The 27,787-nt window shown below is 50.4% G+C and overlaps 1 protein-coding gene across 1 annotated transcript in view; it reads left to right on the plus strand.

The window, feature by feature from the left end:
- Positions 1-234: 234 nt before the first annotated feature.
- SYT3 (synaptotagmin 3) overlaps positions 235-27,787 on the plus strand; it is a 58,714-nt gene continuing 31,161 nt past the window's right edge. The window contains exons 1-4 of the mRNA XM_053362764.1: positions 235-632; positions 21,279-21,711; positions 24,910-25,050; positions 27,273-27,654. Of these exons, the coding sequence (XP_053218739.1) occupies positions 24,915-25,050; positions 27,273-27,654 (518 nt within the window). The 5' untranslated portion in view covers positions 235-632; positions 21,279-21,711; positions 24,910-24,914. The remainder of the gene's footprint in view (positions 633-21,278; positions 21,712-24,909; positions 25,051-27,272; positions 27,655-27,787) is intronic.

The following is a 27,787-nucleotide window of genomic DNA, read 5'->3' on the forward strand; positions in this document are numbered from 1 at the left end:
TCAGACCCAAAGGCACCGCTGTAGGGACCTCTTGCAAAGTTGGCAATCTCCGGGGCACCTTCTGCCTTGCCGGACTCCCCTTCCTCGACCCTCCCCGTAAGGGCACCCACCACCTGCGCCCATCTGCACACCCAGCGCCTCCAAGACGCCTTTGCAAAACCGGGGGCTGCTCCAGTTCCCGCCCCGGAACCCAGAAAATGCACCGCCGCTCCTAGAGCCTTGCTGGGCGTGCGCGCGCACGCTGGGCCATGCACCCCGGCGATGCACAGCCCGTGTACACGCGCAGCGCACGAGCGCCGCCGTCCAGCCTCAACTTGCAGCCTTTCCACGCGGGGAACCCTCCTCTTCCTTCCCGCCACCCCTTGACCCACCCGGGTTTGGGGAAGAGGGCTGCCTGCTGCAGCTCTCTTCGCCCACCACCACCTCTCCTCTTTCCTCTCCTCCTTCCTTCCTTCCATCTATCCATCCATCCATCCCTTTCCAGGACGCGCGCCCTCTAGCGCCGCCGCTTCGGCCGGCAGCGCCAGCTCCCGGGCAGCCGGGCGAGGGAGGCGGCGGTCGTGGAGCTCAACAAGGCGCCCGCCCTTCGCGCAGCAAGCAGCGGCTACTCCGCTGCCGCCTCTGTCCTGCAGGTAAGGGAAAGGCGACTCCGGACGGGCGCTGCTGCTGCTGCCGCCGCCGCCCCTACCGCGGAGACAGGGCGCAGGGCCGGGCGATGCGGTCGGGGGTTGGTTGCTTTGCTTTCCCCATCGGAGGAGGAGGTGGTGTTGGGAGAAGAGAATAAGGGGTGCGCTGAGAAGAGGGAGGTTGCATGGTCGAGGGGACCCCCCCCGACCCACGGACATCGCTGCAGAGAGGAGGAGGAGGAAAGTGCGGTACAGGTGGGCCGGGTGTAGGGCGAGAGCAGAAAGGGGTGCTCCGTAGGGAGAAAAGAGGGGTGCACTTTGGGGGCAGCGGGGGGGGCTGTGGAGGCATGCAGGCGGCTGGAACGCGAGAGGGTGGTGGTGCAAGGGGGCATTTGATTGAGGGGTGCATCTGGAAAGGCGGGGGGCGGGCTGCAGGCTTGGGGGCGAGGCACAGGTGGGGATAAGATGTGAAGGGTTAGGGTCTCGGTGGGGAAGCCTAAGAGCTGAGGATGGGAGGAGGGAAGAGAGAAGGGGGCAATGTCTGGGGTGCAGTGGAGCAGGGGTGCAAGTGGTTTAGGGCCAGGTTAAAACGCTTTGCTTCTTTTTTTTGCATGGGGGGGAAGGGAGGAGGAACGTGGATGCGCTGCAGCTGCATGCAGCCAGGCAGCAATGTATGGATACTGGGCCCCTGCTGGTGCTTGGCGGTGGGGGCGGGTGATGGGGGCAGCACCCATCAGGCTTGCACAGGCCTCCCCCGCATGCATGCACACAGACACACACACCCCTGCCTGGCACAGGGTGTAATTAGGAGGCGGTTGGCAGGGCTCGGCACGTCAGGGCACAGACAATGGGCCAGCCTCCCCGGGGCGGCTGTTGTGCCAACACGCTGCTAATGTGATTAGGGGAGCATTTCGGCAGCCAGAGCTGGCCTCCTGTGTATGTGTGCACGCTCGTGTGCCAGGGAGTGTGCAGAGGGGAGGCAGCGTGGGTGCGAGGCAAGGCGAGGCTTGGGTGCGAGGAGGAGAAGGGCTGCGAGGCAGGGAGGAAGGTCAGTGAAGGCCGCGTCCCCTGGAGCAGAAGAGGGCAGTGAGAACAGGCGTGATAGCCAGAGGCGTTCCGTAGAGCTCGAGAATAGAGGGAGCTCACACGCGTGTGCACACGTGCGCATGTGCCTGCCCAGACGAGGCAGAGGGTGTGATTTGCACAAGCGTACCTGAAGCACTGGTGCCCATGCAGCGTCCTCCCCTCTCCCCCAGCCTTTTGCGTGAAACACGTGTGTCAACAGTCATCCCGTGACCGGGCGTGTGTAACACCACCATAGCTCGCGCTTGGTTTGTGAACGCACCAAGGGTGCGAGTGCGATAGAGCAGCTGTTTTTCTGTGTGCAATAAATAGGATTCTAGTAACACCCTGTGCGTTTGTGCTGCAGCTTCGCAACTCACGTTAGAGATGGGAGATGTTAACGTGTGCGTGCGTGTGTGTCTGTGTAGCTGAATGAGGAAAACGTGCCTGGGAGATTGGGGATACTTTTATTCAAGCCATGAGTAGTTGGGGGTCATCAATCAAAAATTTTCACACTTTACCTGCATGCATTCTGTTGGAAACTGTGATGGACATGCATGTCTGTTTTGCCTTGTGCATATTGGGCCTAATAGACTCGTGTGCCTATCATGCATGTTACAGGTGTTCATGCAGAGTAAATGCAACTTTCTGTATCAGGCCGCGGAAAACTAGGTCCTGGTAGAAGTTGCTGGACTCCAACTCCCATCATCCCCAGTCTGTGCAGCCAGGGATGATGGGAGCTGTAGTCCACCAACTTCCAGAGGGGCACAGGTTTCCCATCCCGGTCCCGCAGAAAAGCAGTATCCACGTGGGGAATTTGTCATGCATTAAACAAAAATAAATGCATCCACAATATTTGTCTCGTGAACTACAGTATTATGCTATTTGCTTGGTGTGTGTCTTTTGTAAGTATATATGCATGTGTGAATTGCATCGTGTGCTAGTTTGAGGGAAGTATGAACTGTTTTCTCCTATGGGGGAGCCTGTGGCCCTCCAGATATTCTCATAGAATTGTAGACTTGGGAGGAACTATGGGGGTCATCTAATCTAATGCCCTGCAATTCAGGAATCTTTTGCCCAATGTGGGGCTTGGAACCCGTGAACCTGAGAGTCAGAGTCTCATGATCTACCAACTGAGCTATTGCAGGACTCCTACTCCCATCATCCCTGGCCGTTGGCCCTGCTGGCTGGGCATGATGGGAAATGGAGTCCCAACAGAATCACCTGCCTTGCTCCATCTTTGCTTCTTGATTTCAGATGCTTTGCTTTGGACCAAGGATGGCCTGTTAGCCTCCAGGTGTTGCTGAGACTCCAACTCCCATCAGCCACAAGCAGTACCGCCAATGGGCAGGGATGATGGGATTTGTGGTCTTCTCTACCCTGCTTGTGAATATTAGAGCTCTCACTAGGCCCCACCCCTGCCTGCTAAAAAATCCTGGCTCCCAGCTCCCCCCCCCCACCATCCCAAAACCTCCTGGAAGAATTTCAGGAGTTCTGATTTGCAACTTCTTTTTTTCCCCTCCGAGGAATTCTGTTCCCATTTTGGAGAAACGCAGCAGTCGTTCCCCACTCCCGCTCACCCATTAATGAAATTAGAAGGAAACCAGTATTAAGAATCAGGAGGGAGGCGATATATGGTTTCCCCCCCGCCACTCCACCAATAGGCAAATCGAATGGCAATCACTTCCGTCAAGGGGGTTGCGGGAAAAGTTTGCGGGACGGTGTTAGGATTCCTCTTTCTGGCAGCGACAAGGTGTCCTATCGACCCGACACGGCTGTGGATGCAACAGGGGTGGGTCATGTTACCCGGAGATGCAAGCTCTGGGAAAGGCAGACTTGGGGAGGGGAGGGGAGGGACTCATCGCTTTATATATGTGCAGGGTTGGGGCCTACCAGGCGAGAGCGAATGAGGGCAGCCGGACTCCGGGGAGGCCAGACTCCTGGGTTCACTGGACGACGCATGAACAAGCCAGCAGGTGAAAGAAGCCCGTGATGGTTAGGTCATTTTAGACTCTCTACCACCCTTTCTCCGCTGTTGGAGGGGAAAGTACAGTTGCTCTCAGGTCCTGCTCTGGTCACTGTGAGAGCAGGATGCACAACTAGATGTGCCTGATCATAGAATTGTAGAGTTGGAAGGGACCACAAGGAGGGATCTAGTCCAGCCCCCGCCAATGCAGGAATCTTGCCCAAGGTGAATCTTGAACCCACGACCTTGAGATAAGAGTCTTGTGCTCTTCCTATGCCCCCTTGGTGTTATGAAGATGTGGGTGGCTGTTTAGATAGCGATGTGTATTACTTGTTTTTAAATTGCAATCTCCCCCCCTTTTGACTGCAAGGTAAACAGTGCAAATATGACGAAGGGCTGCAGCTCACGGGTAGATAATCAGCTTTGCGTGCAAAAAGTCTCAGGTCTATCCAATCACTGACATCTTTGGGCAGGCCTGGGAGTGACTCCTGCCTGAAATCCTGGGAGCCCCTGATATTACTGAGCTATTGGGACCAGCGGTCTGGTTCCTATGTGTATGTCTGCACTTGTCCTCAAAATATGGTGAGCCAGCATTGCTGCATTTGGGGAATGGGGGCCTGCACTTTCTGCTGGGTGGGGCCTGGACCTCTGCCCCAGGGTCCTGCCCTGATAGCATTACTTGAGAGGAGGATGAGAGGGAAAGTCGTGACTCTCGAGTTCACAGGGTATGGTTCTAGGTCTGATTCTGGGTAGGGCTGGGTGATATATCGCCCCAAACTGGTTTGACGTCCGTATCATGTTATCGGTTTCGTAATTTTTGACCTGGCAATATATCACAAATCATGATGCGTATGCATGTGTGCTATGCAAAAAATCACGATGCGGGGAAAACCATGAAGCCAGCCAATGTCTCTGCGTAGCTCCATTCTTAATTCAGATATCGTGAAATATTGGTATATTGCGATGTTTAGCTGGTGATATATGACAGTGTTGGAAACCAGATGTTTCCCAGCCATGGCTTTTTTCCAGCTGGACTCAGTTCCGGCACCTCTCAGGTGGGCACTATTGCCATTCAAAGAGAAATGAGCGAGGTGTTCATGGTGAGTTAAAGGTAAAGGGACCCCTGTCCATGAGGTCCAATCGTGGCCGACTCTGGGGTTGCGGCGCTCATCTCGCTTTATTGGCCGAGGGAGCCGGCGTACAGCTTCCGGGTCATGTGGCCAGCATGACTAAGCCGCTTCTGGTGAACCAGAGCAGCGCACGGAAATGCCATTTACCTTCCCGCCGGAGTGGTACCTATTTATCTACTTGCACTTTGAAGTGCTTTTGAACTGCTAGGTTGGCAGGAGCAGGGACTGAGCAACTGGAGCTCACCCCGTTGCGGGGATTCGAACCGCTGACCTTCTGATCGGCAAGTCCTAGGCTCTGTGGTTTAACCCACATCGCCACCCGCGTCCCCTTCATGGTGAGTTACGGCGCCTCTTTTCCTAGAAAAATAGCACTGCTCCCAGCCATAATGCTAGGCTGTGAAAGCCTGCCTCCCTCTGATTGTTACTGGGACTACAACTCCCATCAGTCCTGGCCGTTGGCCATGCTGGCTGGGATTGATGAAAGCTGCAGGCCCCCAGATCCACCATCCCTGGATTATAACACAAGCAAAGTGGAGCAAAGGGTGTGCAGAAACAGTCTCCACCATCACCCCAAGATGCCTGGAAGGGATGTGTTCCAGTGGGGCTTGTCATGAATCGTAGCAGGTGAGAACTGCTGGATTGGGGAGAGAGGCTAGGCCGGAGTTGCGGGATCTGCGGCCCCATCCCTCATGACTAGTGGTCAGGGATGATGGGAGTTGTAGTCCACCGGTATATGAAGGACTACAGGCTTCCCTTATCCCTCAGTTAAGCTGAGGTAAACCTGAGGAGCCAGGGCCCAAGGCGTGTTGCTGCCTGAGGCAGAACAGCAAGTGGCAGTTGATCCCCCGCATCCTCTCAGCTGCCAAAAGAAAAAGTCATGGTGCCCGGCTGGCCAAGTTATTTTGGCACCTGGGGCCGAAAATCTCACAAGCACCTCTATTCCTCCCTGACAGCAAGAATGATAATAGTTTTAATTAACAGATTAATTGCATGATGCTCAAAACCGTCTGCTTGAAGACATGGCAAATGGAAGGGCCTTCCCTGCGAAGTCGGGAGAAGTCCTATGATTTGGCGGGAGTGAGGGGTGGGTTCACGCACCTTCATTTTTTGCCCCTGCCGGGTGAAAGAAAGCACTACCTCGCACTGCGCCTTGTTAAAAGTCTGGAATGCTCTCCCCCAAGACGCCATGATGGCTTGAAAAGAGGACTGGGCAGATTTGTGGTGGGCAAGGCTGTTTCTGGCTGTTCCTGTTAACTGCTGCTTCCTCCGCTGAGGGAGGCAACATGCCTCTGAATCAGTATTAGGAATTCAGATATATAAGCTAGGTGCCAAATGCCTCCTTAAACCAGGGTTACCCTCACCAAAACGGAATATCTAGTTGCCAATTTGACGCCGAATGGCTTGAAAGTCGTATTTTTAAAATACTACTTTTTGGTTCCTGAAATTCATTCTGATTGTGCAGATAAAATATAACCGATAGAATTCCAAAGGATGTGTTACTAGTGTGTGAAAACAGTCAGGATCCAAGGATCCCCCAAATGGTGGAGACATCCTAGGCATCTTCACTTGTTCTTAAGTGGCCAATAAGGTAAAGGTAAAGGGACCCCTGACCATTAGGTCCAGTCGTGGCCGACTCTGGGGTTGCGGCGCTCATCTCGCTTTACTGGCCAAGGGAGCTGGTGTACAGCTTCCGGGTCATGTGGCCAGCATGACTAAGCCACTTCTGGCGAACCAGAGCAGTGCACAGAAACGCCGTTTACCTTCCCGCTGGAGCGATACCTATTTATCTACTTGCACTTTGACGTGCTTTCGAACTGCTAGGTTGGCAGGAGCAGGGACCAAGCAACAGGAGCTCACCCCGTAACAGGGATTCAAACCACCAACCTTCTGATCGGCAAGTCCTAGGCTCTGTGGTTTAACCCACAGCGCCACCCGCCAGGTGCAAAATGTGGCTGGCGAATTTCGAACCCTGCCCTGAATTCCAGCTGCTTGAAACTGCAGGAGGGGAGAGCACCACTGCCCTTGGGTGTTGCCTGCAGGCTCCCAGCGGGCATCTGGTCAGTGTCTGTGAGAAACAGGATGCTGGGCTGGGCTGGGCCATTGGCCTGATCCAAAACACCCTTACGTCTTGCCCGCCTGCCTTCCCCTCTTCCCACATGAGCAGATGGTGGCAGATTCCCGCCTGGGTTATGCCTGCTATTGTTCACCTGCACGGGTCTCATTAGCACTGCTGCCATGTCTCCCTCTCTCTCTCTTTCTCTCTCTCTCTCTCTCTGCTACCTTGCCAGAGATGCTCTGCTTATTCTCTCCTCCGCCAGCAGCAGACACAGAGACATAGGGGAGCCCTGTCTGGAATCGCAGCAGCCCCAATTAGTCAAGGCCTTTTTGTGTACAACACAACAGTGCCCCACAAGCTCTCTCCATGCAGCCGAAGGAGGGAGCAGCGTGGAGCCGAAGGAAACAGCTTTCATGTTCAGTTGTGTGCGTCGTGTAAACTGCAAGGCCTCCTGGACGGGGATGGGGACCTTAAAAAAAAAAGTGCTGTTCCTGGCGCACAGTTGGGGCTGGAGATGTGCTAAATCGCAGCATTAGCCGTGGCTCCTTCCTCCCGTCTCCCCCAACCCTTCCTTGCTATGCTGTGCTCTCTCTTTTTTTAATGTATAGAGCTGCCTTCATGTCGGTTTGGGTTCCCACCCCTGCCTTCCTTCCCGTTCCCTTCCACCCCCAGCCTTGGAGACCCTGTAGAGGAGGAATCTTCTTCCTCTCTCCTGTGCACTTCTGCACTAACGTGGGGGCGGTGGCACTAGCACACTGCTCCAAACCACCTTTGTGGAGGTTCCCTCGAAAATCCCCGTTTCTCTTGTTCCTCCTCCTCATCTCCTTCACACACAGCACAGTGACTCATTGCATGCGGGGGTGGGGAGTGGCGAGTGATTGAAGCGGTCTGATGTGGGAGCTGGGGAGCTGAAATCCCCGTGTCTCCCCCTGAGAGCGTGCGCACGGCGCTCGGACACACGCTTTCACGCACGGACACATCTGTCTCTCCTGGCTTCCTTCCTTCTGCGTGGCATCCAACCGGTGGCCAGCAAGACAGCAAATGAGCGCCTGCCAAGCGTGCCACAGGTGTGTGTGTGTGTCCTTGCACATTTGCAACATGCTCATGCTGGGTGGGTGTTCGACATTTGCAGGAGGGTTGTGTGACATGCTTTCCTGAGTTTCAGCGTATGGGCTCAGCGGGGGGTGGCGGCGGGCTATTGTGAATTTCTCTCGAAAGCAGCAGGCCCTGTGCTAATTGTTGTCACCCTGGTGGAGTTCTGTGTGCCAGTATTGTGCGCGGTGAGCAGTAAGTGAGGTGGGCGTCGGCGTTCAAAGTGCTTCGAAGCAGGTGCTTTGCCCGTGCGCTTAACGCCAAGGCAGGTTTCAAGGGCTGCGTGTTATCGGTGGAAATCCCAGTTGGATACTGGGCAGTGGACCAAGTGGAGCGGAATTAGACTGTTGCTGCATCCTTTTTTTGCCCAGCCAATGAGCATGTGCGTAATGAGCGAGGGATGATGTGCAACAGGTTGGTGGAGATGTGTCTGGTGCTGGGGACAAACTGTAGAGGATGACTGTTGCTGCCATGCTCCGCTTATGTGCTTGCAGAGGCATCTGTTGGAAATTGAATGCTTAGCTAGACAGACCTCAGTCTGCTCCAGCTAGCCAGCTTGCAGGTTCTCAGGTGAGGCGTGGGAAATATTTCAGCGACAGGGAGGGTACTGCGACCTGCATGGATGCCTGTGTGCTGCTGGGTCTGTGTGTGGATGCGTGCAATTCAGCGGCGCATGTACATGCAATGACAGGAAGGGTCCCGCGACAAAATGCTGCAATTTGGAGTGCTTCTGTTCAGGATCCCAGGCATGCCAATTTCCCCCAGCTCTGCCCCATTTCCCTTTCTCTCTCTTTCCCACAACCAAGCAGCATTCTGTGCCCACTGAACACGCTCAATACAGTGGTACCTTGGGTTAAGTACTCCAGAGGTCCGTCCTTAACCTGAAACTGTTCTTAACCTGAAGCACCACTTTAGCTAATGGGTCCTCCTGCTGCTGCCGCGCCACTGGAGCACGATTTCTGTTCTCATCCTGAAGCAAAGTTCTTAACCCGAGGTACTATTTCTGGGTTAGTGGAGTCTGTAACCTGAAGCGTATGTAACCTGAAACGTCTGTAACCCAAGGTACCACTGTATTCATTGGACTTGTTTCTTATATTGACAGTGGGGGCAGAGATCAATTTTAGATGAAGAAGTACGGTGGGACGTTCTTGTGCCTAATCCCAGGTGTATTAAAATCTTGGATTTCTCCATTGCTTTCTATGGGCAGCTTCCACTTCCATCCCTGGAGACGTTTAAAAACAGTTCGCCCGTGTGAACCAGGAAGCTACCTATCCAAGGCAAGGAGAGGATTCTCTACACCTTTTTTTATGTCTATGGTTCTTTCTTCCTTCTTGTCCAGCTGCTCCATTCCATCCTCCCTCCCCCTTGGCTGCCTTTTCTCTTTTCTCTCAGCATTGGGCTGTTTGGGACTCCCTCCACCCAGGTTTGTGTGTGTTCACTTCTGCAGACACCAGGTGTACCTTGACCCTGCTGATACCTCTCTCTTTCTTGTGGGTGGTGCTGATTGGCCACATTTGTGCAAGCACACGAAGACTCAGAGGCAGAGGGAAGGTTGCATTGACATGCTCCTAATGTGCACTTAAGTTTGTGCAGTGGAGGTGAGTTCTTGTAAAATTCCACATGGAGCACTGCAATGCCTTGGAAGAACACAAGGGCTGGATCAAGCCTTAACCTGCCTGTCTCTGAAATGGGGATATTCCTGATCTTTGTCGGGTGCGAATGAACCAAATAAATACAGGGACATTCTCTCTCTCTCTCACACACACAAGCATGTTTCCTGTTATAGGGCTTTCAAAAGAATGACGATGATAAAAGAAAACGAGAAGAGATCCATATGCCAAAACCTCACAATTAAAAATAGAAAGGATATGGAAATTTGCCAGCACGAATGGTCCTATTGTTCTGTCTGCTCTTGGAGCTGATACTTAAATTGCTTGAAAGAAGTACGTTCCAGAAAGACAAACTGCATTAGGCGGTTGCCTTCCCACCGCCCCAAAGAAAGGAACTCGGAAGAGTTGTTCTTTAACATCTTTTAATGTGGCATAAACAGGAGCCTGTTTCATCAGATGCAGAGATGTCATCAGGGCTGAGCAAAAGGACCCCAAACCCAGCAGGGCTGGGTTGCTACATTTTAAAGTGAGTGAACTAATACGTGAAAAGAGGCCCGCCCTTGCCCAGAGGCCATTAAGCCACGAGTCTAAAATTACTTAAGTGCACCATCTGGTCTGATGCTGTGTGTTTACGAAAGTTCGTGCCATAGTACGACTGCAATCCTGTACCTAGGAGTAGTGGATGGGGGAAGAAATTCTGTTCCGTTTGCTCTTGAAGTCAAATCAGTCAGATGTGCACTTTGAAAAACTGTATGAGGACCGTAACAACGACCTTCCTTCAAAATTCGCACTTGTCCGAATTTTGTGATGCAGCTGTTTGATCAAACTGTGCTTACAAAGTTGCATATATAAGGGGGTGGGGAAAGTGTGCGTTAAAATGAATATGGTCCCAAAAACAACATACCAAAAAGCATTGCATTATGAGAAACTGCTTACAAGAATGAGTACATCGCTCAAAACTGCATACAAAGATGTGTTTATTGGGAGAAATTTGCAAAAGTGCTGATGAATTTTCTTGAAATTACGAATTTCAAGAACGGAATTCAAGGTTGGAAAAGTGAGAACCGAGGGGACCAAAATTGGCAGATCCTGGGAGCAGGTCCCGTTGAGTACAGTAGGACTTACTTCTGAGTAAACATGTGTAGGACTGCGCTATTAAATGTGTGAGCCTTTAAAAAAAATTATTCAAAGTTATAACAAAACATATTATCCAAAAACATATCCTTATTCCCCCCCCATTTTTCCTCCCTCCCCCTCCCCCCCGCAGAACCCATCCCCCCACCCCCTGACTTCCCTCAGTTCCAGTCTTTGGTTTCTCCAATAATGCTATTTTCTGCATGTTACAAAATTGTATAGATCCTCAAACTGTTTAGCTGATTATTATCAGTAAAAAAATTGTGAATGTTTATTCAGAACCTGCCAAGGAGTCCAGAAATGTGTGAGCCTTAAGGTGCCTCATGACTCTGGAAAGTTAGGAGGCATTTCTATTTATCTTCCTGTGGAAACGTGAAACAAACAAGCATCAGACATATTGCCTTACTAGGAAGTTTCCTGAAGGCTTGGAATGCCCAGACACAAACAGAGGTGAAAAAAATCAATGTCCCTTTCAGATATTTTATCTCTGACATGCTTGATCCATATCTGGCTTATGCTGAGAAAAGATGATGATCACAATTATCATCACAGGCTAAAACTGGCCATAAACTGTGGCACAGAAAAGACTGCTTTGCAAAAGGCTGAGGAATGCTAACTTAAGCAAATACAGTGGTACCTCGGGTTAAGAGCTTAATTCGTTCTGGAGGTTTGTTCTTAACCTGAAACTGTTCTTAAACTGAGGTACCACTTTTGGTAATGGGGCCTCCCGCTGCCGCTGCGCGATTTCTGTTCTCATCCTGAAGCAAAGTTCTTAACCCGAGGTACTATTTCTGGGTTAGCGGCGTCTGTAACCAGAAGCACCTGTAACCCGAGGTACCACTGTATGCATAATGCAACTGGCCAACCTGCAGAGGGTTCCAGGCTATTCCAAGAACTAGGGTGGCCGTGTGCCCTATTTCACAGAGACAGTTCTCTATTTGAAGGAGTCCTCTCTAGTCCAGTTTCTAGCTAAAGACCAAAAACCATAAGAAGGGAGCCACAGAGGTCATGAAACTGCCCACCAGCAGTTAGTGCGCCCTGAACCACTGACTGAACAGGACTGCAGATCACAATCCTCCCCCCAAAATTGAGATATATAATTCTATTTAAATTGGCGAATGGGGAACCCGTAGCATTTCCAGCAAACGCACCTCACTAGGGACAGTCGCTCCAAGTGTCTCTGTTTTCCAGGGACAGTCTTGGATTTATAGAATCATAGAATCATAGAGTTGGAAGAGACCACAAGGGCCATCGGGTCCAACCCCCTGCCAAGCAGGAAACACCATCAGAGCACTCCTGACATATGGTTGTCAAGCCTCTGCTTAAAGACCTCCAAAGAAGGAGACTCCACCACACTCCTTGGCAGCAAATTCCACTGTCGAACAGCTCTTACTGTCAGGAAGTTCTTCCTAATGTTTAGGTGGAATCTTCTTTCTCGTAGTTTGGATCCATTGCTCCGTGTCCACTTCTCTGGAGCAGCAGAAAACAACCTTTCACCCTCCTCTATATGACATCCTTTTATATATTTGAACATGGCTATCATATCACCCCTTAACCTCCTCTTCTCCAGGCTAAACATGCCCAGCTCCCTTAGCCGTTCCTCATAAGGCATCGTTTCCAGGCCTTTGACCATTTTGGTTGCCCTCCTCTGGACACGTTCCAGTTTGTCAGTGTCCTTCTTGAACTGTGGTGCCCAGAACTGGACACAGTACTCCAGGTGAGGTCTGACCAGAGCAGAATACAGTGGCACTATTACTTCCCTTGATCTAGATGCTATACTCCTATTGATGTAGCCCAGAATTGCATTGGCTTTTTCAGCTGCCGCATCACACTGTTGGCTCATGTCAAGTTTGTGGTCAACCAAGACTCCTAGATCCTTTTCACATGTAGTGCTCTCAAGCCAGGTGTCACCCATCTTGTATTTGTGCCTCTCATTTTTTTTGCCCAAGAGCAATACTTTACATTTCTCCCTCCCGTCCCGGTTTCTGATTTGATCCCGGAATCTCCCGCTTTTCCTTAGGATGTCCCTCTTTTCCTCGGAGAAATGTTGGAGGAGGATGTCTCTATTTTCATCAGGGAAATGTTTGAGGGTATGGGGGGGGTATCTCACAATCACGGAGCCACCAATGAAAGGCTCTGTCAAGGGCCAATGCCAGCTGGGCAGCCAACCAAGCCGGGTGATGGGTTCAGTGCCCCATTGGCCTGACATTGCAGGGCTGTTCCTCCGTCCTTATGAGCTTCTCAAATCCTCCAGGCCTCCTAAGTGGGGCCACAGTTCTTTTCGCGGTCAAACTGTATTATTTCCTGCTGTTGGCCTAGTCCAAGTCAGGTACAGTGGTACCTCGGGTTAAGTACTTAATTCGTTACAGAGGTCCGTTCTTAACCTGAAACTGTTCTTAACCTGAAGCACCACTTTAGCTAATGGGACCTCCCACTGCTGCTGCACCACTGCAGCACGATTTCTGTTCTCATCCTGAAGCAAAGTTCTTAACCCGAGGTACTATTTCTGGGTTAGCGGAGTCTGTAACCTGAAGCGTATGTAACCTGAAGCGTCTGTAACCCGAGGTACCACCGTACCATGATTCATTTTTAAAAGCAATAGTCTGCCACAAAAGAATGCACCTACCCTATTTTGTATCCTACTTAGAGCCAACCTTCGGTTCCCAGTACACCTTGCAGTTTAAAAGAATAAAACGGTATAATAAAAATTCATTACTCTAAAATGCAAAAAACAAAACAAACCACAACTCCTGGCAGCATCAATTTAATTAAATCAGACTGGACAATAAAGCAACACTTAAAACCAGTGCTTTTCCTGGGGGGGGGGGCGCAGAGGGACGCATACCCCTAAACATTTTGTGTATCTAAGTTTGGCCTCATTGAGGGGAAGTATTTCAATATGAGTAGGAAAATGAGAGTACCCCATAACATTTATTATTTTTTTTAAGAAAAAAAGCACTGCTTAAAACCAGCTGTATAACACACTGGATATTATTATTATTATTATTATTATTATTATTATTATTATTATTAAAAAGCTGTAAGAGCAGGGGCCAGGCAGGCCTCTTCGGAGTGAGCACTCCAAATGTGAAACACCATGGCTTAGAAGAACCTCCTGCCCTACCAACTGAGCTATCCAGCAGGAGATTGTAAGGTTTGGTACAGACTCAGATAGTGTGGTTAGAATATGGTTCTAAAGAGGTCCCGGGCCATTCGTTATGCATTCCCTGCCGCTGTTTTTCATTATATTTTTCATTTATATTTTTAATTCTCTTTGAGGAGTCTGTCTTTGAGCATGTGCAGACTGGCATTCCCTTGCCACTAAATCCTCCTCCTTTTTTGTTTTCTCATTGCCTTTTTAAAAATTAAGCACATCACAATAATTAAATAGTGTATACGGCTCACCAGCGGCGGGGGGGGGGGGGGCAATGTTCACCCGCAGTCCTCCCAGTTTGTAAAATCGCTTTCTCTCAGAATTCGGCCATCTTTTCCAAGCCAGCCCATGTTGAAGTTTTGTTATTTGTAACATTTTTATCCCGGCCCTTCCCCCGAAAACCTTGGGATGGCGTATGTAATTCTCTCTTTCCCCCACTTTCCCTCCAATTTTATCCTCGCAACAGCCCTGTGACGTAGATTAGGCTGAGAACTGAGGTAATTCAGTAAGCGTTGCGGCTGAGTAGGGACCTGAACTCAGTCCCCCGCCCCCCCCCCCAAGGTAAGTCTGACCATTGCACCATACTGCCCTGTCTGTGGACATCCGCCGTGACTTTGGCTTGTAGGGCCCGGCTCCTGAGAAAGGGAACACGGGTTCATAGGTAAGATGAGTGCTGGAACTTCCCTTTTCGCGAAATTAAGCATTTCTGCTCCCGCAAGCATGTCAGAATTAATGAGCTCCTTTTAAGCAGCTTTGCGTCGGAGACATGGCGGCACCAGCGCGCTTTTGGTGTTCTCCCAGGTTGTGTGACATATTCGGGGCAAAGCAGTGTGAATGTGATTGGAGAACAGGAAGCTGGCTTCTACCGAATCAGACTCTTTGACCATCAAGCCTAGTATTGTCAGCTCAGACAGGCAGCCGTTCTCTCAGCTCTCTAGCAGAGAGGGGTTTCCCCCGCTTACCTGCTGCCAAGTCTTTTAAACTGGCGATGCCAAGGACTTAAACCTTTGTGTGTGCAGAGAAGGTGCTCTGCTATCATTCCCCAAGGAGTCCTTTCATCGCTCAGGAGAACGGCGGGCATTTGATTTGCTAAACGGAGGCATGAGTGCGTGGGCCAGCTTCTCAAAGAAAAACGTGCGTGAGCAAATATGTGCGCGGACCCCGGAGCCACGCACACGGGCACGGATTGTACCGCATCTGGGCTGGCGCTGCAGACAGCTGGGTGCTTTGCGTATGTTTTCCACATGCTCCCTCTGCCCTGCCTTCATCCCCAAGCGGACTGGCAGAAGGCTTGGGCTGGCTGCGGCCTTGTTTGCAAAGGTTTCCCTAACGTGATGTGGCAGGGACCATCTGGGCGCCTGGCATTGATGGGGTCTTCCTGCTAACGCTTTGACCCGCGGCGCCAGGGGAGAGGATTTTCCGGAGTGGGTCACCGTCCCAGCCCTTGAACTGTGGCTGCCTACACAATGCGTGCTTTGCTTTTACTCCTCAGAGAACCACAGTCCCTGGGATTTTTGGGGGGAGGGGAGTGGTGTGTGTTAAATGTAGACTACGTAAGCAGCCTCTGCCAGCCGGTCCAATGGTGTTAACACCTTCTCGGGCCTGTCCTCACTCCCTGTCATGGACTGGCTGGATGCAGAGGGGTGGGGGCAGGAGTCAGTTGGGGAACCCCCCAAGGGAACCCCCAGGGGAAGAAGGCTCAGAGCCAAAAGACTGGTGGTAGGACGACAATGAGTGGTCAGAGGGAGAAGAGGGAGGAGACTGGGAGCAGGAGCAGTGTTCAAAATTAGCCAGGTGCGTTTTGCGACTGGCATGGGTCCAATTGCGACCACGTGGAGGTCTCTGGAAGTCAGGTTGGTGACTACGGAAAGCAAAATGCCACTTAGAGGAGGATCTGAAATATTTTCCTTGGAGCCTGAGTTGTGTTTTACAGTGGTACCTTGGTTCTCGAACTTAATCCGTTCTGGGAGTCCGTTCGACTCCCGAAACGGTTTGAAAACCAAGGCACAGCTATAGGAGCTTCTTGCACTCAATCGGAAGCCATGTCAGATGTCCGGCTTCCAAAAAAAAGTTCGCAGACCAGAACACTCACTTCTGGGTTTGCAGCGTATGGGAGCCGATTTGTTTGGCAGCCAAGCCGTTCGGGAACCAAGGTACCACTGTATTCTGGATTGTTTTATTTGATGTTTTAATGTGTTGTAAATCGCTTTCAGATTTGTTCTTTAATATATATATATAGAGAGAGAGAGAAATGAAATTAAGAATAAGAATAAGAGGTTTCATTGCAAAAACAAAAAATGTGGCACCTAGAGGTTCCGTTGTGGCGACCATAACCTATATACCTGAATTTCTAACACTGAGGAGGTGTCAGAAGCTGAAGAGGTAACAGGGTTTAGTGAGCAAGAAGAAGCTGTGACAGAGAGCAGTCCAGAACCAGAGGCAGAAGCAGAGGCTGGAGAGGAGCCAAGAGGCAGAGTGGAGGCAGGTTGCTGAAGAAGCTGGGGGGTCTCCTCCTGTGGCACCCAGCTCCCTGCTCCCCAGTCTCCAAGAACCCAAAGAGGAATGAAGAGGGCAGAGTAAAGAGAGACAAGATGAAGGAGCCTCAGGTTGCTTGGAGAGAAGGAGACTTTTTTTTTTAAAGAATATTTATTAGATTTTCCAATTTTTTAAACAAACAAACAAAAACAAAACAAACAAAAACATAAAAAGGCATAAAATTCATAAACCATACTTTTAAATAACAAATTTCTCAGACCTCCTCATACTTCTCCTTCTTGTATCCCATTTGAGGTTATTTGTTCAGCAAATCCTTCATTTAAAGCATTACAGCTTATAACATTACCTTATTTTTCAAACCCTTTCCCCCCCCATCTATGTTCATTTGTATCATTACAGCTAGAAACCTCTCAATTTCAATCCAACACCATCTAACTTTCTTTAATTTTACAATATTTCTGTAAATAGTCCTTAAATTTTTTCCAATCTTCTTCAGCCGACTCTTCTCCCTGATCACGGATTCTGCTCGTCATTTCTGCCAATCCCATACAGTCAATCAGTTTCATCTGCCATTCTTCCAGAGTGGGTAGATCTGAGAAGGAGACTTGGGCAACTGTGGGAAGGCAGCCCTCACAACTGCCACATTGGGGCAAGATCTACTCACTCGGCCTGCTTTTGGTTTCTTTGAATAAAGAGTTAACTTTGCCAACACCTTGTTCGTTACTGCTAACCTTACACCGACACCCGCCCTGACACTCACTTCCACATGGTGAAGGGAAAGGTTTAGGGTGTCTCCTAAGCGAGGGGGCCTGTGAAGAACCTGACATTTTGGGGTGGTTTGCTTCGGAGAGATTGGGCGCATGGATGCGCTTTCACCCCAGAGGCCTTTGGGATCTGTTCTTCCCCATCTCCTCCTCCCCGTAGCTGAGTGATTCCTTCTGGAGCTGATAAATGAAGGCTCGGGTGGCAAAGGAGGGTGTGGCAGGGTGGATGGATGATTTGAGGGAAACTGGGAGGGCAGAGATGGTGAAGATGTGTGGCAATTAGCCGTTCGACCGGGGAAGGTGTGAAAGGTGCATGTGTAGCAGCAGAAATCCTGTAGATAAGGCTGGGAGGCTAGACAGGAAGATATTATCAACAACAATAATAATTAGATTAGCTTTGGCCCAGAGGAAGCTACTTAGCTGGGCAGGAGAGCAAGAAATAAATCGAGGGAGGCAGGAAGGGGCATGGGGGGAGACCCCAGGTCTGTCTGATAAGGATGCCAAAAATAATTATTAATGATTTGTGACAATCCTGGAAAAATCGAGAGGATGGAGTGGGATAATGAAATGGCTGAAACCTGCTAATTTGGGGTCTGCTGAGGGCAAGGCTGTTGCCAGACATGTGCCTTTCTTTCTCCCCTCAGCCCCCGCCACCCGGTCGAAACGCTGTCATGTTTACCTGCCTTTTTGAAAAGAAATGTTTATAAATGGTGGCAGCAGTATGGAAAGAAGAACCGGCTGTTTTGGGGGTGGAGAGGAGCTGCCAAGGATGGGGGTTGAACGGAGGTGATTTTGGTCCGGGTTTGTGGGCGAGGCAGGCCGAGGGCCGAGGATGAGAGGTGAGCGAGAAAGATTGAGATCACAGCTGTAAAGACTGGGGAGGCGGGGGGGGGGCAAGGGGGTGGATATGCTGTACTATCATCACCCAGCCCTTGGTACTTGTTATTCTGGGCAGGAGCGGACGCTGGCGACTCCAGCAGAGATGCAGCGGAAGAAGCTGCAGCAATATTGGCGGGGTGGGGGAAAGCTGAGGACCTGGATATCTTCTCCATACCCTCATGACTCACTATTCTCCGGGAGAAAAGGAGTCTCCCATGGTTAGCCCTCTATAGAAAAATCCTTTATAGAAAAGGGACAAAGGTGGAGAATGAGAAAAATTGCTTTGTGTTCTCTCTCTCTCTCTTGCACACAAAAACCATTGTGGTTTCCAACCTTCCAGTCTCTAATTAGGCCACACACAAACACACACTGTTCCTCAGTCTGCAAAGGCAGGGAATTCTGTGATGGAATTTATATTTGGGGGAGACCCTGCCCCCACATTTTTACTCAAGAGCGCAGCGGTATGGATTATTAGCAGGTGCCTAATATACCCCATTCCTCGCACCTGTAGGGCGTCTCGGATTCCCTCGCCTGAATCCGCTACATCACACCCAGGGGTGTTGATAGCGGGTGGCCTAGGGGAGAGCCAACCTCTTTTGTGTGTGTGTTTTTAGCCCCATCTCTCTTTTCCCCACCCCCAATATTTATTTATTTATTTATTTACTTACTTACTTACTTATTTGCGCTTGGTTTACAGGCCGGCCCAGCACACTGCAAAGTGCCCTGCCGGTCAGGGTTCCAGGCCACCCGCCATCTTCATTGACTTTTCGGTCATGGCTCCGATTGTGTTGATCTGTGGTTGCCGGGCATCCCGTGTGGATGGTATTGACTGGTGACAGATGACCTGCAAGCACTGGAAGATGCGGGTGGCACTGTGGTCTAAACCATTGAGTCTCTTGGGCTTGCCGATCAGAAGGTCAGTGGTTCAAATCCCTGCGACAGGGTGAGCTCCCGTTGCTCTGTACCAGCTCCTGCCAACCTAGCAGTTCGAAAGCATGCAAGCGCTAGTAGATAAATAGGTACCACTGTGGTGGGAAGGTAAACAGCGTTTCCGTGCGCTCTGGTTTCCGTCACGGTTTTCCGTTGCGCCTGAAGCGGTTTAGTCATGCTGGCCACATGAGCCGGAAAGCTGTCTATGGACAAACGCCAGCTCCCTCGGCCTGAAAGCGAGATCAGCGCCGCAACCGCATAGTCTCCTTTGACTGGACTTAACAGTCCAGGAGTCCTTTACCTTTTCTTTTACCTGCAAGTGCTGGACAGGGCGGAAAGGGAAAATGGGTGCCTGTGAGTATGTGAGGGAGAGAAATTGCATTAGAGGTTCAACGAGACTTTCAATATTTAATTCTAATATGTACCTAAGCAGCAGCTCTTGCCGATAGATCGCAGGTGGGGCAGAGGTCCCAGGTAACGTACAGCGAGCCCAGAAAATGCTGCTGGCACTCAGTAATGTAATAGAGTAATCTTTGACAGTGAGAACCTAAGTTGTCTTGCCCCTCCCTCAGAAACTCTGCACCTGTATAAATGGATGGACTCACTCACAGTAAACCTGTGTGGAACCCAAAAGGATCCAAGTCAGCAGCTTCCATTAATGTCAGTGGGCCTGCTCTGAGCTTGACTGACGTTGGTTACAACCCTATGGCTGCCCACTCAACTTTAAAGAACATTCGAAGCACATTCTCTGCCCTCAAAGAATTATGGGCACTGTCATCTGTTGAGAGTTGCTGGGAATTGTGACTCCGTGAGGGGCAAACTGCAATTCCCAGAATTCTTTGAGGGACATAATGAACTTTGAACGTGTCTTAAGGCTACAGTGTGTATGCAGCCTATATCTTGGAAGTGGGTCCCAAGTCTTGTGTGTACTTAGCCCAGATCACACTCTTGGCTTAGAGAATCTGGGCGTTGATGCCTTTTAGTGACTGCCACCTCTTAATTCTTCTAAAACGTTGCTGGTGTTTTTTTAGGCCCGTGAATATGCTCCAGTTTTTGAGCGAGCGCTGTAGGTGCCTCCCCCTCTGATCATTTCCTTTCTCCATCCCACAAATGAGACCCGTAACACACATACCCGCTGCCTCCTCGAGAGACAGAAAGGGAGAAAATGTGCGCACACTTCGCTTTCCCAAGGGATCTGGGTAAAAGGTGGACCGTAGAACCATAGATTTGTAGAGTTGGAGGGGGCCACGAGGGTCAGAAATCTTTCACCCAGTGTGGAACTCGAACCCACAACCCTGGGATCAAGAGTAATGTGCTGTACTGGCTGAGGTATATCGATGCGAGCCTCGAAAAGCACATCTAGCTGAAAGAGGAAGTGGGAAAGAATGGCACTCCTCCAATTTCCCCCTTCTGCTTGATGAAGGTAAGCACCTTCCCTATCTGATTGCCAGGGGGCAGTGAAGGGTGTGGTGGGGCCTCAGAGGCTTTGTGGGCACCAGAAGAAGACTTCAAGGGCACCATTGTGCCCATGGGCGCCACACAAAACAATGTTTCTTTCGTGAGAATCCTGGCATAACCAATTCCCAGTGCTAGAATTTGGATTTCTCTTACTCTGCGACTGCCCAATCCCACCAGATAGCTCTCAAGAAACCCAGGTGTCCTGGCTTCGACTATTCTTGTTTTCAGCCTGTTGGAAGAAGATGACTTGCCAGTGCCAGCAGAGGAAGAAACTTAAACACGATGCAGAGTTTTATAACATAGACCAAAGGCAATTATACTTCATCCAGCAGAGCTTTACTGAAGGCAAATGAGCATAATGGTCACAGATCCAACACATTCAGGATTGGCACAGTCCGTGAAAAATCCAGTTGCAGCACTTACAATGAAACTTGCAATACTTATAATAAGGCCAAACCTTAACATTATAGCATACAGAACACCAGACTAGAACAAAGAGACAGAAAAGAGAAAATAAGTGTAACTCAGGCTCCTTCTGGCCTCCCTATTATAGTCAGCATGACCTTGACAGAAAGATAACAGAACGAGTTTAAGCCAGCTGTACTCAGCTTCCCAGAAGGAAATAACCCAAACAACAAAATCTTCCTGCTTCTTTCACATAGAAACTTCTTGAACCTTCTTGTATTAAGTAGAATAGGAAAGATCTCCACACATCAGATCAATACTTTCTGTACTAAGAAATGCAAACTGACAGAAGAAGCTGTCTTTGGGCTTACAAAAAGGATGTTTGGGTGGTGGGGGTGCTAGAGATCTATATGCTCTGTTTCATCTGATGTGGCTGGGGGTGGTCATGGGAAGAATGGGAGCAACAGGAGGAGGGAATGAGCCCACCCCAAATAACCAGCCTTTGTATCCATGCAGGTGCCTTCGGAACTAAAGAGGGTGGCAACTGCAGCGGTGCAATTTCGCCAAGGACTTAAGACAGCAGCCCCCTCCCGCCATGAAGAAGCCCCCCAGGGACAGCTGGGGATTGGGCACACCACCCAGGCATAGCAAAGCCAGCCAGGACTACTGACCCTCTTCGCCTCTGCAGATTGTTCCCTCGTGCATCCAGCAGAGGCCGCAACCCCTCTCACCCTGCCGCTTCCCCACTTGGCGACCCATGGACCCAGCAGCTCGCCGGATGGCAGATTGGGTGCCCTGCTTCCGGCTTGCAGCTGCTCCCACGCGGACTCGGATCCCCAGGGACTTGGTATTGGCGTCTTGCTGGCATTGACCTGGACCGGTTGGCATCCTGGATCCGGCAACACGGAAGCAACCTGACAGCCATCCCCTGAACCAGTTTGCTGACCAGGTGAGAGCACAGAGCGCCAACGTTCATTTTCCAAAAGGGCGGTTCCTGCCTCCCATCTCCTTACTTCCCTGTTTCCCCCCGTGTTGAATGTTTGATTGTAAGTTCCATGGTGGGTAGGGACCTGCCAGTCATCTTGTGCTCTGCAAAGCAAAGAAAAAAATGTGCATAGACACCAACTGCACTTATGGGACCAGAAGTACTGAAACAGCTGTTTTTAATCCTTAAAATTAGACACAGTGGTGAGCCAACCTTGAGGGAAAGCCCGTAGGCCTATATCTGTAGGGAAATGTTCCACTGTCTTTCCTCAACGTGATGTCCATCAGCTCCACACACAGTCCTGGGATGCGGGGCAGCCATTGGCATTTCCACTCCAGGGCCAATCTCCCCATCTATCTATCTATCTATCTATCTATCTATCTATCTTTCTTTCTTTCTTTGGCGATCACTCATAGCTGAGTAAGATTGTCTTCCATAAAGACGGTTTTAACAATGAGTCCGTAAGTGGCTGTGGAGGCCAATTCTGGATCCACACGTCCTTCCACAGTGGGGACATTGGTTTCTGGGCGGGAGTTGATCACGGTGTGGATTTGCCAAGCGTGCCTTCCTCTTAGCACGTTTCTCCCTTGCGTCCTGAGTTTGATACCTGAACCACAAAACAGCAGCGGCTGGGGAACAGGAAGTGATGTTTAGCGAATCCTTTGCTTCTCCCCTTCTTTATACATTTATTTATCTAGTTTTTTAAATTAAAGTTTTGCAATCAGATATCCAACATACATCATAAAAGCAAGATTCCAAATAATCGTCCCTCCTCCCTTTTGTGGGTCCTGTTATTAGTCATTTCCTTCTTCATCTTTTATAATAATCCGAATCTTTTACATCTCCATTATACCCAAAATTCACCATTAAACTCCTTTGCTTCCTTAGCAACTGGCCATGTCCCTTTTGGAAGGGCCTAACATGCTCTCCAGGACGCGGGTGGCGCTGTGGGTTAAACCACAGAGCCTAGGACTTGCCGATCAGAAGGTCGGCGGTTCAAATCCCCGTGACGGGGTGAGCTCCTGTTGCTCAGTCCCTGCTCCTGCCAACCTAGCAGTTCGAAAGCACATCAAAGTGTAAGTAGATAAATAGGTACCGCTCCGGCGGAAAGGTAAACGGCGTTTCCGTGCGCTGCTCTGGTTCGCCAGAAGCGGCATAGTCATGCTGGCCACATGACCCGGAAGCTGTACACCGGCTCCCTCGGCCAATAAAGCGAGATGAGCACCGCAACCCCAGAGTCAGCCACGACTGGACCTAATGGTCAGGGGTCCCTTTACCTTTACCTTTAACATGCTCTCCATTTTATATGCCTTGTTGACTGTGTTTCACCTCAGTGCCCCACCTGGCTGAGGAGAGCCCTTCAAGTCGAACTTACCTATAGGAAATGCCTCCTCAAAGGAGCCTGGGAGCACCTTAGAGCAGCCTTGGCCCACCTGGTACCCTTCAGATGTTTTGGACTGCGCTGGCAAGGGCTGCTGGGAGTTGTAGTCCAAAATGTCTAGCAAGCGCAGGTTTGCCAAGGCTGCCTGGGAGGGACTGAGATCTAAAAACTGCTGCCTCCTGATTCTGCTTTGCAAATGTGGCCCCCATGCAGACATGTTAACGTTACAAGACAATCGAGCTCATTTCCCTGGTTAAGGCCCAGTTTGGCTCCTGGTCTCCCTTCTGCAATTCTCTGAAATGGGGAATCCCAAGCATGGATTGGTCAGGAAACCAGAAGCCCTTCCTATAAATGCCTATTACCCTGAAAAAAGGTCATGTTGCTTCTCCGGCTGTCTGCCCTTGTCTGCCTGCCTTTCTATTTTCTGCCGGGAATAAACAGAACACAGGCTGACTGCATTTGACGCTTCTGTCTGGGGTTACTGGAGGAGAAGCCTTTCAATCTAGACTGTTCCACATTCCCATCACTGTATACTATGTACACCCTGGTTCAAAAGGAAAATGGGGTGTTTGCGGAGAGGGGTGAAGTTCATACGCTGCATATCTAATTGCCCCCCAAATGTTTTCCTGAGGGGACGTCACATAGAAAATCCATTTACAGCCTACCCTTTCCTCCGGGGAACTCAAAGGTGGCACACGTGGGTCTCCCATTTTATCCTCACAACAACCTTGTGAGGTAGGCTAGGCTGAGAAAGATTGACTCATAGTTGCTTGCCCGAGGTCAGCCAGTTAGCATGGCTGAGACCCCACTGAGCTGCTTGGACCTGGGTCTGCCCATATATATTTTGGCTTAATTTCATGGAGGGAAAACAGAGGGGTTAAATGGGTAGCAGAAGCAAAAGAGCAAGAATGAGATGGCAGAGAAAAAGGAGGTTCACACCCCACTTCTGTGCAGCCCCCACAAATTATCCCCATGGCCTTTGGTACTGCTTTTCTGGGTAAAGTAAGTTGGCATGCCAAGTAGGCCTGTAGGAAATTGGGCAAGTTTTTTTAGGTGGGGAGGACCAAAGCTGGTCTCCCCACAAGGTAACTCTAAACAGAGGCCCAGGACGGCTTATTCTAAGGCAGGCTTCCTCAACCTCAGCCCTCCAGATGTTTTGAGACCACAATTCCCATCATCCCTGACCACTGGTTCTACTAGCTAGGGATCATGGGAGTTGTAGGCCAAAAAGATCTGGAGGGCCAAGGTTGAGGAAGCCTGTTCTAAGGGGTAACGGTTTTGTCACATCAATGGATGAGGCTTCCCTTTTCTGCTAGGGAAGTGAAGTTGAGGGCATGCTGAAGGCAAATGTGGAAGAGGGCAGAACCCCAATGGAACAGGTGCAGCCGTTTCCAGTGGCAGCCCAGTTGCCCCCAAATAATGAGCAGACATAGGATACATTTCTAGGAACACAAGGCGCTGGCCTTATTCCAGGCCAGACTAGTGATGTCCACTCTGACTGGCAGCCACTGTCCAGAGCCTGAAGCAGAGAATCCTTTTCCCCTGCCTGCATACCTGATTTGTTTACCAGGGGATGGTGGGGAATGAACCCAGGACCTTATAGGCAGTAGCCTCTTGTGAACCCACTTCCGTGAGCATTGGGAATCAGTGTTGCGCTGAAAAGTAGCCACATTGAACTTTGGTTCTGAGGTAACCGTGGCCCCAAAGACTTGCATGACCTTGGTTGTCCCCCTCCCTCCTTAAATATATGTTGAAAAATATTTTTTCTGTCCTGTCTTCAGGCATCATGTCGGGAGATTATGATGAAGACAGACATCGCAGGGCAATGGAGCTTCTTCATGTGCTGTGTTCCAACACATGCGCTGCCCAGGAACGCGAGAAGTGTCAGGAACTGACAGGCCATGTGGGTCCCATCAACTCAGGTGAGGAGCCTAGAGGTAGGGGAGGATATGACCCATATCTAGGGGAAGGATCTCAACAGGAGGAAAAATCGTGGCCTAGGCACAGCCAGGAGTCCATGGAGGTAAGGGGGAAGGCACAGGGACTGTTAGGGTAATATCAGGTTCTCAGTGGTTGACGCTGGCGCTCAGGCAAATGGTGTGTCAGGTGGTCCGTGTTTACCAACCAAATGTGAAGATGCAGTCTTGACAGGATCTGTAGGATCCTGGCAATTGGATTTTAAAACAATCAAGCTTCCAGTCCTCACTGCTTTTGCTGGAGCAACCCCCCCCCCCCGTGGGTTTTTTTGAATTGAGAGGTATAAACATGTCTTGCTGCAAAAACGCAAATTACCTCCAATTTGATTTTTAAAAATAAAATAAAATTCTGGAAGTTTTTTTGTTTAAACTTTCATTGCTGGGGTATTTATTAGGGCACAGGTTGTGCTGGCTGTCTCTTGCAAGAGTGGAATTTAATGGGAGGCAGTCTTGGCATATTTTAGCAATGGAGAAATCTGGAAGGCTGGATATACAAGAGAGACCTTTTGTTCACGTTGCCAGCCAGTGAGCCATATCTGTTTTCCAGGGGACTCCATTCCATTGTCTTCCATCCATTTTCTTCCCTCAGCAGATGGCCCTGCGGCCATCGAGCATGCTCAGTCCTCAGTAGATTGTTTCGGGTCTCTCCTCCATTACCCTAACTTATTACTATCATTATTACTATTTCCACAGCTTGAGGGGTGGGTTTCCCCGTAGCCCAATGATACCTCCCTCTTGTGCTTAGATTCATAGAATTGTACCATCTGATCCAAACCCCTGGAATATTCAGTTGTCCCATACGGGGATTGAACCTGCAACCTTAGTATTATCCCCACAACGCTCTAGCCAACTGAGCTGCCTAAGACTCTACCCTTGGCAAAGTGAGTTTCCTAATTTATTATGTACGATTTATTCCATTCATATCTCGATTTCGAGACAAGTGGCCCCCAAAGCATCTTTTCTATTAAAACCTGCAAAAGATGCATATTATTATTATTATTTAAAAATTCTATACTGCTCTTCATCTGTAGATCTTGGGGCGGTTCACAGTATCATTAGGGGTTATGTGGATTTGTCTGCCAGGGTGTCAGGGGCTGGACTGAGGAGGAAAGGTGGAGATTGCTATCCCCCCCTCTTTTTGAACCTTCCCGAGAAGAGGACAGTATAGATTTAGAACAGTGGTTTGCAGAAGGGCATAGTTCACAGGCTGCAGAGGGGAGAAGCTGGGGAATATTGGGAGAGGAACAGCAGGAAGAAGAAGCCGCACCAGGGGAGAGACAGCTGACAGACTCAGGGTCTTTGGAAAGCATTCCTAACCCTACCCCCCCAGGATCAGGTGAGCCTTGAGAGTAGTAAAAACATAGCGCTCCGAGGCAGAAAGTTCAGATTAGCCGAGCAGGGGTAACGTAGAATAGGAGAGACCGAGGGGGGTGGGACCTTACTCAGAACAACATCATTATCTTTGGGAGACTGAATTCCTTCGTCTCTCTCTCTGTGAATACAGTGGTACCTTGGGTTACATACGCTTCAGGTTACATATGCTTCAGGTTACACACTCCGCTAACCCAGAAATAGTACCTCGGGTTAAGAACTTTGCTTCAGGATGAGAACAGAAATCGTGCTCCGGCGGCGTGGCAGCAGCAGGAGGCCCCATTAGCTAAAGTGGTACCTCAGGTTAAGAACAGTTTCAGGTTAAGGACGGACCTCCGGAATGAATTAAGTACTTAACCCGAGGTACCACTGTATTGAATAAAATTACTTGGTAAAAATTATTCTTGTTTACCTGCTCTTTGGCTGCCAGTGCGGGAGGGATCAGATTCACAAGGCCTCTACTGGCAGTTGGTGACATCGCCCAGGTTCCGGGCTGTTCCGTCCTGAGTAGACGAGGCCCCAGAGGGTGCTGGAGACGGTTGCTGCATGAGGCTATCGCTGGCTTGACAGTGTCAACCAAGTCATACAAGCGGCCCTGCCATTGACCTGCAGAGCCCCCTGGCCTGCGGCCATTGGCAATAATAGTTCAGGTGTCCTGGGCAGGGTAGGGGACAAGGTCCAGCAGAGGAGAGGGGACACGCCTGGGCCGGTGACCAAGATGCCAGGCGCCTACAGCAGCCACCTCCCTGCCGTTGACCTCCCGTCGTGGTATCTGCCCCTCCACTTTTCTCCCCTAGAGATCCTGGTCAGCCTGCTGTCAGTGATCGTGACCTTCTGTGGGATCGTGCTGCTGGGCGTCTCCCTCTTCGTCTCGTGGAAGCTGTGCTGGATCCCCTGGCGGGACAAGGGCTCCTCTTCGCAGGCGCAACGCAAGGAGCACCCCCTCCATGCTCACCTCCACCATTCGCCTTTCGGGGACCTCTTGGCCGAGCGGGTGGAGCTGGGTCCCGAGATGCCCGAAAGGTCCTACCTCGATATGGATTCCTACCCTGAGGCCAATCTCAAGGTCAGCCAGACCTCCCCTGACCTCCCCGTGGAAGGCCAGACCAGCACCAAGGAAGGCACCATGCCCAACGCCCACTCCCATCAGCAAGTAGCAAGCTTGGCGCCCACGCCCAGGTGAGTTGGGAAGGTGGGAGGGTCGCCGGGGGCGGTGGGCATAAGGATGAAAGAGGGATAGGTGGTTTAAGGACTTTAAGAAGTGGCACTCGTTTGCTGTTTTCCTGTTCCATCCTTCCCCCTTTTGTGTCAT

Source organism: Podarcis raffonei, chromosome 13 (assembly GCF_027172205.1).
Source record: "Podarcis raffonei isolate rPodRaf1 chromosome 13, rPodRaf1.pri, whole genome shotgun sequence".
Lineage (NCBI taxonomy): Eukaryota > Metazoa > Chordata > Lepidosauria > Squamata > Lacertidae > Podarcis > Podarcis raffonei.